Here is a 13,441-nt window from a genome sequence, read left to right as displayed (position 1 = left end):
ATAATACACAACATGGGCCTGCTCATGAGTGAAACCTTTATTAAACATGCGACTCTTTACGACAAAATGTGGCAGAAAGGCAAAGAACAAATTTGACTTAAAGGAAATAAACACGTTGAAAATCAGACGTTTTAATACATTTAAAAGCTCACATTTTGTAGTTTGTGTGAGCCAAGGAAAACATTAGGAGTTACATGTTTGGAGGTGAACACTTGATCAAAAACGTACGTTTTCCTTTGTTTTTTATACAAATGTTTCACTAAAACTAAGTGGCATAAAAAAATCGGACTCGACTGTCCGCTTTTGCATAGACACTAAAGACTAAATAAAGCTATTCTTTAGCAGACAAACATCTTAAACTGTAAACAGATGAGCGTACCAGCAGTAAACAAGGCACGTGTAACCATGGCAACACATTAAATACATTTAAAAAAAGGGTTCTAAATGCTAGTGGGCCTAATGAACGCCTCCGTCTGTGTTTAAGAGCAATTCCTGAAGTGAACTTCACCCAAAATGGCCAAATAAATAAATAAATAAGAGAAATGGCAGAAAAAGCAGCAAAACGTTTGTTAAAGGACCGGCAGTTTTCAGCTGAAGTTTGTGCCGTTCTTCAGTTCAACCTGCTTCCAAAAGACAAAAGATTCTGCCGTTTTCTCTTTCAGAGCTTCAGTGTGTTCGCGTCATGAAAAGCAGACAGAAAAACAAACCGTCTGCAGTTTCAGAGGAAAAATAAAAGCAGCTCTCCACTCATATTTTAGACAGGAGCTTTGTAGCTGCACAACCTTCAGAATGACGAAATGCTCACATGCATCAGGGAAAAACTCTCCTCCGAAAGGAAGGGAGACAAAAGCTGCAGTACCAACTGTCTGCTCAAATCCTTAAAAGCTCCAGACCTGAAGGTTTTCCTGCTGCAGAGGACTAAGCAGCTATTCTGCCTAAACCTAAAGCAACAAAACCTTCAAGCTTCTTTAAACTAAAAGGAGCTAAACAGGAAACTGTCAGCATCAAGAAAAAGCCTTAAGATGCGACGGACATATTCCAAGTCACGCTCTCCTCCTCATCATCAGCACACTGCAGCAGATCAAGCACTAATGTGAACATTTATTATCAAACCTTTATTGTCAGAGATGCTTTTCTCTGACACCCCCCATCAAAGCACTAGCAGAACGCTGACACCTTCATCTTCATCCAGACTCTGACACTACAACTCTCCACTTTCCGTCTCTGGTGCTTCATAGCGACGTTCTTCCTCTTCCTGACCCCGACCCTCATCTTCCTCCTCCTCGTCATGCGGCTGCTGCTGCTCCGGTTGACCCTCGGATTGGCTCTCAGTCTCTGTGGGCGTTTTCTGTCCTTCCTCTTCTTCCATTTCCTTCTCATCTGGAGACAAAAGGTAACATCTCTGAACACTGATGCATCATTTCAGTCCAGACACATGATGTCATTGCTAGATCAAGAGAAGCAACATTAGTGTTTGATAATGATTTTCCTAAAGAACAGAGAAACACCAGCAGGGCCCGATCCCGGTTCAGGTTCAGGTGTCGGACCGAGCCAGGCAGCGACCAGAGCAAACGTAAAGCTGCTGTGATCTCTGGGAGCTGAAGTTCTTCATTTGATCTGAAGGACATCCAAATGTCGTGAATTCAGTTTATTTGAGTTTAAAACTTCAATGTGGGACAAAAACGGGCTTGATGGCATTTGAAGCCTGTAGTGACTGAAGACGGCAGATATTTGGATGTTCAAACAGACCCCAGTGTTTGAGGTAACCATGACGACTTCCATGGATGGCAGTCATTTTCTTCTTACGGTCATGAAGTTTGTGCCAAACCGGATGATTATATTTGGCGTTTAGACAATTTCTGGCTGTGTTTACAGTAAGAAAAACAACGCTAATTGGAAAAATAACAAATAGTTTTGACAATTAAGAACTTTAGAAATAAAAATGCATTATAATATAATGTAATAAAGTGTTAACATTGAACCTTATTTTTGTTTTTTTAACACTAGAGAGGATAAAATTTAAGTAAAAAACGAAGACGTATTACGGCAAACAAATCTTAATATAATAAGAAAACGGTCGCTGACGACAGCAGAGGGGAGATGAATGCATCCATGTGGTTCATCATAAATCCAACTAGAGTTCAGTCTGCCTGATCTGGTTCTGACCCGAGGCCTGCTGGTGTCTCAGACAGGTATGATTACAGACACACACACAAAAATGATAGGAGTTTGGTTTGTGTTGGGCAGCCACCAGAATCGACCCAAATCAGCAGAAATTAACCCAAAACAGGCCGTGCAGTGGGAGAGGGGAACCTGGACTCTGCAGGACTCTGCAGGACTCTGCTCTGAGAATTCTTTGCCCTCTGCTGGATCTGGAAACTGTGGACCAGACTCCATGGAGCCGGAGCTTTGGCTAGAGGCAAAACCAAACGGTTAAAGCTAATGCAACGCTCAGGCGGTGTGCAGCAGGACTGCTTTCTAGAGAACACGGTTGTGAAACACGTTTAGTAATATTCTGACGAGGCATTCAATGTTCATGACAGAGAGCTCACTGGAACAGACTCAGGTGGGAGAGATAAACAAAGAACTCCTTAGGTTTAAAAGCAGAAAAGGTTGAAACAGAATGACAAAAACACAAATGTCCTGCCTCTGACAGTTTATTTTAACATCCTGTGATGAAGGAAAATGTCTCTCTACCTCCAGAAGGGGGCGCGCTATCCTCCGGTTCTGTCCCAGGGCGCTGAACAGGTCCTGGAGAGCGCAGCTCTGCTCTGAGCTTCCTCTCATAACTGAACTCTGGGAGTCTGGGAGCCTGAGGCCGAGTCTTCCTCGCCGGGTTCATGAAGTAGCAATACGCACAACGGAAAGCTGCAAGGAGGAAGAACGAGAGGAGAAGCTCGGGTTCTGATCCATTGGTCTGCACTGAAGCCGCTTCGTAAGAAAACCCGAGTAGCGTTCTTACCAACATACTCAAACTCTTCCTTTAGAGCCATGCCGTTGTGAGAAAAACACTGCTGACAGATCAGAGCGTATCTGCAGGAAACACAGGAAGGGTTGGGGGGTCAGGGGACGCCGTCACTGATTTCTCTGGATTCAGCTCGTCTGATCTGAAGGATGTTTACAAACCTTTTTGGACACTTTGTTTCATTTGTTTTGCATGAAAAAACAGAGTAAAATAGCAAACAAGCTACTTGCTGATCTGTGGATCTTAAGACCGTCACCTGTTCTGTGGTCCATCTCCTACCAAGAACTCCAGAACTCTATCCAGAGTTCCTCTGTCTTTGGGAAGGATGGGTCTGGCTAAGGGAGGACCTGGGGGGTGCATGCCTACAAACAGAGTCCACACATGAAGTTCAATTCAGATGGTTTGGTTGTTTCCATTCTCTGATCCGAGAACCTTTTCAACTTGGATTTGGATTTGCTGAAGTGCAAGGCTTTGATACCGACCTACTCCTGGAACGGGGGAGCAGGCGGTCCTCAGCACCGCTCCGTGGTGGATGGAGGTGGAGGGGGTGCATTTCTCCGGCGGTCCTCCTGGAGCTGAGAGAGGAAGACGTTCTGTTTGACGAGCAACACCAAGTGAAGAAGCAGCCGGATTTCTGAAGTCAGAGGCATCCTGACCTGCAGCTTCCCTGAACTCTGCCCTTCACCAGAGAAACGCAGATTCTTCCTCATTTTGCTGATTAGTACAGAGATGATCTCCCATCTTTACATAAAGTGGCAGCTAAAGGCCGTTTGGACCAGGAGTCTGTGTGCTGGACTTGGTTTAATGAGGTGGTGGACAGGTGACTTCACTCTACAGAGCATTTCTGAGGAGCAAACTAAGCCGCCTAGAAATGTCATGCAGTTTCTAACTTCTGCCCATTTGGGGGCGCTGTTGCAGAAAAAGCTCTGACCAAAGACCTCTACTGAAAACTGAATGAAACAGAGAAGCTGTTAGTCCTTCTCATCCTCTGACTGCAGCCCAAGAAGAGTATCCACCAACCGCAGGTTCAATTCCTTCTAGCAGGTAGATAGGACTGTGTTTTGTTCCGTGTTATCTTTAGCTTTATCAAGCAACCACTACATTTCCCATGAACACTAGCTGACAAGAGCCGACTTTCTCGTAGTGTAGACCAAAGCTCATGCCGTTGTTCCCTCGCTATTTTGCGGTTGACCTTTTGTGGTCTCTGCTGTTTTGTGGATGTTCTTTTAGCACAGTGCTTTTTTTTAAAATATATTTCATACAGCGCACTGTGTACTGCATGATGATTGGCCGCTGGTGTTGTCAATCAGTCTCTTCTGTGCAGAGATTCCCCGCGATAAACAAAGGAACACTGTACGTCATTTCAAAATGCGAAAAATGAGAAGTGAAGGAATCCAGTAACAATAAGGACAGACATTAATGGTGTAAAACAAGGAGGAAAAAGGAGGTGAGAGGAGTAAAAAAAGACCTTTTCTTCATGAAGCTGGTTATGAGTGGCTGCCGTTTGATTTACTGCACAATAAAAAAAAACTGGAAAAAGAGGCCCAGAGGCTCTGATTAAAGATCCAGACAAATATGAATGTTTGTCATTCTACTTTAACTCAGTTTAAATCTTTGAAATGTTTCAAGTTCAGCTTTTAAAATGTAAGTGGCGAGGCTGTGAAAAGCCTCATAAATCAAATGTCTTAAAAGAATCATTTCTAATTTGTGTAGTAAGTAAAAAGGAGTCTGTCCTTCAATAGAACAGACACCACTGAGTTGTTGTTTTGGTTGTCTGGGTGCAATAAGATCAACTATAGAAAGTAGTGCATGAAGAACAGAAATGTTTTGAAATGATGAAATCAGATTTTGTCAGTTCTAAGTTAAGTTTCAGCAGAGCAGCAGCTCCAGGAAATGTTGAACCCTCTCAGCTCCTCCCAGCACAAACGTTATGCCTGAGAGGTTTTCAGCAACTCAGCTGATTTCTGCTTTTTCACTTTGCTAGTCCACCTTTGCTAAGCAGCCGCCTCCTTTTTCATCAGGGTTCAGTTGATCAGTTTGAACTCTAGACCAAATTGGTTCTATCACTTCAAGTGTAAAATGAACTGTTCAAGAAGCAAGGAAACCAGCTGTGGTCCAGCACAGTGAAAGCGCTCCAAGTTACCCTGAAGCCGCTGGGGCTGGCTGAGAAATCTCATCTGGTGGAGCTTTAAACAAGCGCAGAAACACTGGTGAGGATCCTGACAACTATGATGAGAACAACACCAACCTCTCTGGCATCAGCATTGGGTTTGGAGGATGAAACACGTCTTCTTTAGGGGAGTTTAATTCAACTAAAGGGACAGGAAAACTAACCAGCTTTAAAGAACTGCTGGGCGTGACTTTGGACCATCAAATCTCTGGCTTTAATCTCTTCTGTGATAATGACGGATGTCAACGGATGGCAGGAATGATTCCTTAAAGAAGTGGGAGGGGCTAAAGAGTAGCTTGAGAAGAAGCACATCAAGCTCCTGGAGAGGTTAAGACAGCTTCCAGACAAAAATCCTACAAACGTGTAGAGGTAGGAGACATGAACAATGTCAGCCCAAAAGACTGAAGCAAAATCCTTTTCCAACCTGGCAACTATCTCCATCTAACACCTGATCTCCATTTTATTGCCAATAAGGGATTTTCCCCCCAAAACTAGGCTGTGCTTTGAATAAACACTGTTCAAATCCTTATTTACTCTTTAAAAAAGAGGGGGGGGTATTTTCACTGTTCTAGTAAATCAGAGGCCGACAAACTTTTTCCCACTAAAGGTCCAGATGAAGCTTTGATGTCAAAGCTGTGACAGAAGCAGCAAAAGCCCCCACCCATAATCCTTCAGTGTGGAGCCGTTCTGTCTGCTTACCCACAGGTGTTCCTCCTGGTCCCAGTGGGGGCCGTGCTCCAGGTGGGGGGGTCATGGCCATTGAAACGGGGGTGCCCATCGGTGTTGGTCTCATTGGAACCCCCCTCTGTCGGATCTCTGCTCGAAACATCTGATCTTTTAGAAAAGTCGTCAGGCCTTCGCTTGGGGTTAGAACATTGGGGGGGGGGTTACCTTGACCGGGTCTGGGAGTCATTTGAGGACGCACCGGAGTCGACTCCAGTTCCTGCAACACAACAGGAAGTGAGTCCAAACAGGACTGAAGGACCACGGGTCAGAGGAAGCGCGGACTCACAGCTTTCTTCTTAGCGTCAGGGTCAAAGCGCTCCAGGATCAGTTTGGCGTTTTTGTACGTCTCCGTTTCCATCACGTCCTCCAGCTGGAAACACACCAAAAGAATATTAAATCAGAGCATGGCTCCTCTCCATGCGCCGCGGCCTGAACGTTTGAGGAATAAAAACAGCTTCTACGGGGAACAGCAGGAGATGAGAAACTTACGATCTTCTTCCTAGCAGCTTTCAAGTCTTCCAGTTTATCATCTGAAAGAGGAGCAACAGTGGCGTCAGCCATTTCTCATTCCAGCTGGAGCGTGGCTGACCCTTAGAGGGTCTTAGACGTGATGAATCTACGCTCAACAGAGGATAAAAGTTTCACTTCAAACTTCTCTTGGACCTCATCCTCCTGGTTAAAAAAGACTAGGGCTAGCTAGATCCAGACAAACCTGAAATACAGGTATAATGATGTTTCAAAGTCAATGAAGAACAAATAAAGGCTTACTGTTCCTCTCTGTGCGTTTGGAGAAGAGGAAAATCAAAAACTTCCTTATCGCCCAGACTCTGAGAAAGAAAGAGGATGATAGGAGAGAAGCAAATGCTTAAAGTCTCACTGCAATCATCTGTTGAAATATTATCAAAGTGTTCCTGGAGGTCTTTTAGTTATGATTCTGCAGTTTATAGAAAACATTTTTAAAAGCAATGGCTCTGTCTGAATTCCCACCCTACTCCCTAAGCACTTCGGGGAACTATGTAGTGCCCTGAATTAAAAAAAAAATTTGGACGCCACGCTCCCTCGTTTTTTCGTTGTTTTTTTTAACGGCGGATGTGTCGTCATCAATTTCACGAAGTGAAAATCTCATTGGCTAAGTTTGAATTCCTTCACTGCTCACAACATAGTGCACTATATGGGGCATTCCCCATTTTGTTGAGCTGTCTGAATCTACAATTCCAAAATCCAGTGCCCTAGAAATTTCCCAGAAGTCTCTGCGAAAGATCAGTGTGCATCGATGCTCACTAGCTTGGCGAATATAGACCACAATGCATTGCGTTTGAACCATTTTTGAAAAGACAATGTATTTAAATGTCATTTTGAATAAACCATCAACATTGTCATCTTCAGAACAGAGAGGACTCATAAATAGTTGATGCTAAGTCTCATAAGGGAGTAGAGTGGGAATTGGGACACAGCCTGTGAGATGAGCTTTTTGCGACAATCATTTATGAATCCACTGAGTTCTGAAGAGGAAAATGATGATGGTTTACCAAAAATTACATTTAAATACATCTCTGCTAAAATTGTTCAGACGCAACGCATTGTGGTTATACTCACGATCTAGTGAGCATCGATGCAGAGACTTCTGGGAGATTTCTAGGGCACTGCATTTTGGAACTGTAGATTCGGACAGCCCTACAAATTGCGAACGCACAGAATAGTGCACTATGCAGCCTGTGTCGTTTTCTAGGACATCGTCTCTGCAGACCAGCAGGAGTTCATTAGAAATTCCCCTCTGAGTTTTGGGTGGGACCACTGGCACAGAGCAACCCCGCCCCCCCTTCCCGTTGCGGAGTGCTCCTTGTTTGAGCGGAGAGCGAATTTTTTATGACATAAATCCGCTTTTAGTCGTCTGTTCCTGATTCACAACAACTTGAATTAATAAAAACTCAGAAATGCAATTTGAGGCTTAATTTTCTCAATAGATGTCCTCCATCATCAGGAAAATGCCAAAAGAAAATGTAAAAACACGATTTTCATGAACAAATGAAAACTAAAAGGCAGATATTTTTGGAATAAAGTTGTAACAGTGACTCACAGCACAGGATAAACAAAGAAGGGCAGGGTCATGGCTACTCTCTGTGACCATTCTTCAGGAAAGTAGAGGAAATAGACGAGCAGAGAGGTGAGGAGGTAGAGGACGGACGAGTACAGAAGCAGCCGTCCGACCCACAGCTGCAGACAAAGAAGGATGAGGACGACTGAGGAGCTCAAATATCTGTGGGGATTTCATTTTCTTCCACCTTTTGCAAACGCTGGTTTTTGGCTCTGAACTCTTCCAGCTCTTTGATCTCCTGCAGAAAAAAAGAAAGGAAGCTAAACACTGAACAAAAACACAAAAAAACACCACTGACATTGACGTCAAATGATACAAATGAGGTTTGCGCTAAATTAGATTTGTTTCCAAACTTCCATCCTCTTTCAAACAAACAGGGTTCATTAAATCATGTTTTCCCTGATGTTCAGCCCAGGTCAAACCAATAAAGGGGCTGTGGGGGCACATGTTCTAATGTTGTGTGGAAAAAGCCAAATGCGTTGGAAATCTTTACCTTGTCCAGATTCTCCAGTTGCTCAACTGTGGTTGGTTTAGTCTGCATTCAAGAGAAAGATCAGAAAATAAAAATCAGCTTCAGGGTCGACTTTGTGCTTCTCATTTGTGACGTAAAGATCTGCCTTCATGTTCCTGGAAGTCAAAGCTACTGAGAAAAACAACAGAGAGGACGATTCTTCCTCATTTTCATGAGTCTGTCAGCTCCTCCATCCCGCTGGAGTCTCCTCTGGGTTTCAAAATAAAATACAAACGTCATCAGAACAGAAGATCAGAGCTTAGAAAAAAAATCAGCACTGAGAGGAAATACAACATAAAACAAACAAAAGGATGAAGTGAAATAAGAGCCGAGTCTAAAAAGCTGTGGAAAAAGATAATCCAAATGATCCAAACAAAGTTTAATTTCAAACTAAGTGCGGTTGAATCAATACATCACCTTAAGAGTCTGTCTGACAGAAGAAAGTAGATGAAAGATTCACAAACTACAGCAACAAAGTCGCGTTTTAGGTTGTAAATCAATTTTTGATATGTTGGGATTCCCAAAGAACTTCCCTTTGATTCAGAGTTTGTGCTTTAACAAGAAGAGAGAGATGGACAACAGGAGGGATGTTTGGTTCTGTGACAGGAGTCCTTTTCTAAATGCTTTAGAATCTAAATGGAGGTTCTGGACTGTTTTAGACAAATGTTTTCCAACCCTGGTCCTCAGGACACACCTGATGATGAGCTGAATCAGGTGTGCAAAGGTAGGGTAACATTGAAATCTCTGTCTGACTAGGATTTTGTTTGATCTCCTTTCAGTGGTGGTGAAACGAGTGGTGTTGGCAAAACCAGACATTAGGGGTGTGTCCGAATTCCTACCCTTACCCCTACATAGTGCGCTATATAGAGCGTTCGCCATTTTGTAGGGCTGTCCGAATCTACAATTCCAAAATTGAGTGCCCTGGAAATTTCCCAGAAGTCTCTGTGAAAAACCAGTGTGCATCGATGCTCACTGAATCAGCGAATATAGACCACAATGCATTGCGTCGGAACATTTATTACCAAAAATAATGTATTTAAATGCATTTTTTTGATAAACCATCAACGTTTTTATCTTCATAAGACAGTGGAATCATAAATAAGTATCCCAATAATTGAATCAATAATTGTATCAATTAGATTTTAACTTCGTGAAATCGATGACGTCATATCCGCCGTTAAAAAAAAAAAAGTAGCGTAGAGTCCGAATTGCTTTTAAAATTCCACTATATAGTTTTTTTAGTAGTTAGGGGTCAGGGTGGGAATTCAGACACAACTAAGGTTTAGAAGACAGACGCCGCCATGTTGGAGCCAGATGATGTTAGTAAGCACTGATTTGTCCGAATCGTTCTGAGTTGGCGTTTCTACGGCAACTTCGCGCTCCAATCAGGGGTGAGCTTGTTGGAGGTCCACAGCCCTACCACTGAAAGTGGGCTAATCGAAATCTGTCAAACACTTTGCACGCTGTCAAACACACGTGTTCTGTCAAACACATGAAACCACATATTTTTATCGAGGTATTTGATTGGTCAGTTTAAACCTTAAAAAATATCACGAAGAATTTAACATTCGCAAGAAGACGTAAAAAAAAAAGTTTTTACATCCAGAATGGTTCCTCTGATCAATAGATTGCCTGACAGCTGTTTATTTCCCTATAGAAGTCTATGGGATTTTAGCTTCTAGAAACCAGCGGGTACTTCCTGTTTGGAACGCCAAGGAGGCGGAGGCACTCAGTCCAGTTCTCATATAGCTCAACAGACATGCATGACTGAACTGTAGCAAACAGGAATTGGAAATAGTAGAAACAGAAAAGGGGTAAACATCAAATTCTTTTTCGTTTAGTTTCACATTTCCAGATGCAGTTTAGAAGTCATTTGTTCACTCGTTTTTTCTGCATACAGCAGGATGGTATTTGTGGTGTAGATCTAGTGAAAAGCCTGGTTTACTAACCTTCCATCGGGATAGCAAAGCCCCCATGTCTGACCTGTTGGGTTTCCTGTCAAACAGAAGGCTTGTCAACAAAAAACACTGTCAATAAAGTTACACTGAACACATTTGAAATGTCATTTAGAATCTGTATTAATTCACCGAGGAGCTCTAAACACATACACACAGTCACACGTTTATTCTTATCTTTTTAAGTATTTTGAATAGGTCCCGGTTCTTCACAGTGAGAACAGTATCAGCTCTCTGTTTATAACGAGGAATTATCGGCTTGCGGTTTGCATGAACGAAGGCAAAGAACGAAGGAAGGCTCTAGTTTGTTAAGCTTCGCTAAAGTTTCGTCTGAGTTTATCCATAGCAAAACTCTCAAAATATTCAAGTTTTAAGTTTCAGTAAACGTCTCTTTGGTCATTTCCCGAAGGAAAACTGCACATTCATTACCTCTATTAATAGAATTAGAAACGATGCCAGATGTGGCTAATGTTAGCTGGTTGACCAAACCGTTTCCAGTTCCCGCCGCTTCTACAAAACAACGGCGCTGCAGTTTCTTTACAGGACTCAGGAGTTACCACTCCGTGAATGTTTACGTTTAAACGTAGCAACTGAAGGACAGAAGTCAAAACCTAAAGTGTGTCGGCAACTCCCGGAGCAACTAAGCTAACGCGACCTCTGCTCCACTCCTTCGCGGGCGTCCACGGATCGAGCAGAGCTCCGTGGTTCGTCCCCCTAGCAACAGTAGGTAACCGTACTCACGTCCGGTCGCGGTGTGGAGCTCTTTTTCGTGTTCGGAATAGATAACAACACAAAGACGTCAAGAAAACACTGGCAGAAATTCACGCGCACCAGAAAGCAGATTGGCGCGGCGCGGCGCAACGAAACGTAACCAACGTCACCCGTGACGTAACCCGAGGGTAAAGCTGCATTTTTCCCAGAAGTCTTTGCGATGTAGTTCAAATCTAATCATTTGTGGCAGAATAGGCCCAAAACCTTTAAAAACTGAAAATAAAATCCGTAAAATATATAAAAACACATATGTGGGAAATATTACATATAACAGACATTTGAATACAATTTAGATCTATTTTATCCTGACAGCACCACACAAGTTCATTTCAAAATAAAATACAACCTGTATCAAAAAAGATCCTCCTGATGCAGCAGATTTACTTCCAGTTACCATTATAATGCATTTCTACACTTTAAGAACTTTGCTTCTGACCATAGACTAGGTTCTGCTTAGCAGCAGATGATATTTATTTGTGCTATATACTTTTTCTGTTAGTGAACGGTTCTGCCAGTTAACCATTATTTTTACTTACTCATCTGACATGTGTATATTTTGGAGGATTTGTAAAGCACACAACGCCTCCTAATTTACTGTAAAGTGTAATATCATGAGTGGTTAAAAAGGTGTATTTAACTGTTATAAGGCTGGATTACTTTTTGTTTACAGTATGTCCTAAAAGTTCCTTAAAAAAGTCTCCAGCTTGTTCAGAATGCAGAAGCAAGATTGTTAAAAGGAACTAGCAGAAGAGATCACATCACTCCTGTGTTAGTTTCACTTCACTGGTTCCCAGTTGATCTTATATCAAAGACCTCATAGTGCCTTACCACCCAAACAGAACACTTCGCTCCCTAAATGCAGGACTTCAGAGTTTCATCTGTAAAATAAGGAGCTCAGAGACACGTTTGGGTGTAGAGGACCTCTGCAGTCTTTATTCTCCTTTTCATTCACACCCTGAAGTACATTTGTCACCTTATGTCATGAACCCCTCCTCCAGATGAAACGTCCCGTTTCAACATAAAACAAAGAGGAATGAAAATAGTCTGTTATATTAGTATTACAACGTTGAAAATGCCAAAAGGTGCTTCTTCTCAGACGGAAGCGCCACGCATGCAGACGTAGAGATCTTGTCTTTGGTGGAGGAAGAAAGGAAGGAAGTGGACAGCTGCAGGGTTACGCGGAACTTCATCAACGGTTGCAGAGATCCTGCAAACCAACCATCAATAATTAAAACATTAATAAATCGTAAATCAAACAAATGAGCTTCCAAACATTTGGAACGTTATCAATAAACATTTAGCTTACCTGTTCCATTGTGTTTTGTCAGTCTGCTCTGCTGTTGCGTGGCGTTCACTTGCTGCTGCAGTGTATGCTCACTTCATTGTTAATCTTGTAAAATTACGAGTTTTTTTTGCATAAATTTACGACTTAAAATCTCGCAATTTTACTTTTTTTTGTTGTTGGTGGCCCTAAAACTCCGTCGTATTTCCTTACCGAGAAGGAGGGTCAGAAATAATAATAATGTGTAATAATAGGCTATAAATAAAATATAACTGAACTGAATTAATGAAAAAATGTAAACTTAAATTACAAATCTTGCCTAACAATCTCAAATCATTAGCATTTTTTCTTCAAAGCCAAAGAGCCAAAATAGAGGGCTAAAAGAGTGTGGTTCTGGAGCCTCAGGTTGCAGACCACTTTAGTAGCAACACTATGATGTTTCTTTCATTTGCACTAAATCTCTTTTAACAATTAATCCATTGATTATTAATCATATTTTGCAAGGACTAGGGTCCATAAAAATATGAAAACATTTCTACAGATCTTTCATCTGTTGTTTGAGCAGATGAGCATTACCATTTCTTTCATGACTGTCCTCCATTGTTCCAGATAGCCAGTTATTTTTGCATAAACCTGTGTGCACGGAGAAAGTTTTGTGTTAAATAATAATACAACTAGGAATATGATGCAGATAAAACACATCGGCTCCAATCGTTACCATACATCATTTTAAAAAATTATATGTAAGCAAAAGTTCAGGTTCTTGCATTAGAATAATTCTCTACAGTAATTCCATTTTTGTCCACTAGATGTCAGCATTGTTTCAGCTACTGTTAAACGGGCTTCCGCTGCGGTGTGTGTAGAGGACAACGTCGGAGCTGTGCTCTGCACATAATATACAAAATCATATTTGTATTAGAATTGAAATGCAAAGTCCACTCCTCAAAACTGCTTTAGCGACCTCCG

General features: G+C 42.1%; 1 protein-coding gene across 6 annotated transcripts; it reads right to left on the bottom strand.

Annotated features, from left to right (window-relative positions):
• Window positions 1-18: 18 nt before the first annotated feature.
• Window positions 19-11,310, bottom strand: LOC101167978 (endoplasmic reticulum junction formation protein lunapark-B). Of its 6 annotated transcripts, none has more exons than XM_004076922.4 (15): window positions 11,164-11,307; window positions 10,417-10,462; window positions 8,450-8,491; window positions 8,144-8,194; window positions 7,939-8,075; window positions 6,630-6,688; window positions 6,351-6,391; window positions 6,148-6,231; window positions 6,027-6,078; window positions 5,835-5,951; window positions 3,448-3,540; window positions 3,222-3,327; window positions 2,963-3,033; window positions 2,698-2,868; window positions 1,111-1,380 (listed from the first exon to the last, which is right to left on the bottom strand). In XM_004076922.4, the coding sequence occupies exons 2-15, from the start codon at window positions 10,441-10,443 to the stop codon at window positions 1,202-1,204; spliced, it is 1,230 nt and encodes a 409-aa protein (XP_004076970.1). In that variant the 5' UTR covers window positions 10,444-10,462; window positions 11,164-11,307; the 3' UTR covers window positions 1,111-1,201. The 6 variants fall into 6 exon arrangements, with proteins under 6 accessions (XP_011482380.1, XP_004076970.1, XP_020564948.1 ...); XM_023963340.1 differs by adding an exon at window positions 2,314-2,413 and having other exon boundaries at window positions 1,334-1,380; window positions 5,835-6,078; window positions 11,164-11,310; XM_011484078.3 differs by having other exon boundaries at window positions 19-1,380; window positions 5,835-6,078; window positions 11,164-11,309.
• Between the last annotated feature and the right edge of the window lie 2,131 nt (window positions 11,311-13,441).

Source organism: Oryzias latipes, chromosome 15 (genome assembly GCF_002234675.1).
Source record: "Oryzias latipes chromosome 15, ASM223467v1".
In the NCBI taxonomy this organism is placed as follows: Eukaryota; Metazoa; Chordata; class Actinopteri; order Beloniformes; family Adrianichthyidae; genus Oryzias; species Oryzias latipes.
Note: the sequence above shows the minus strand (reverse complement) of the source record. Positions and strands in the feature narration are given on the sequence as shown.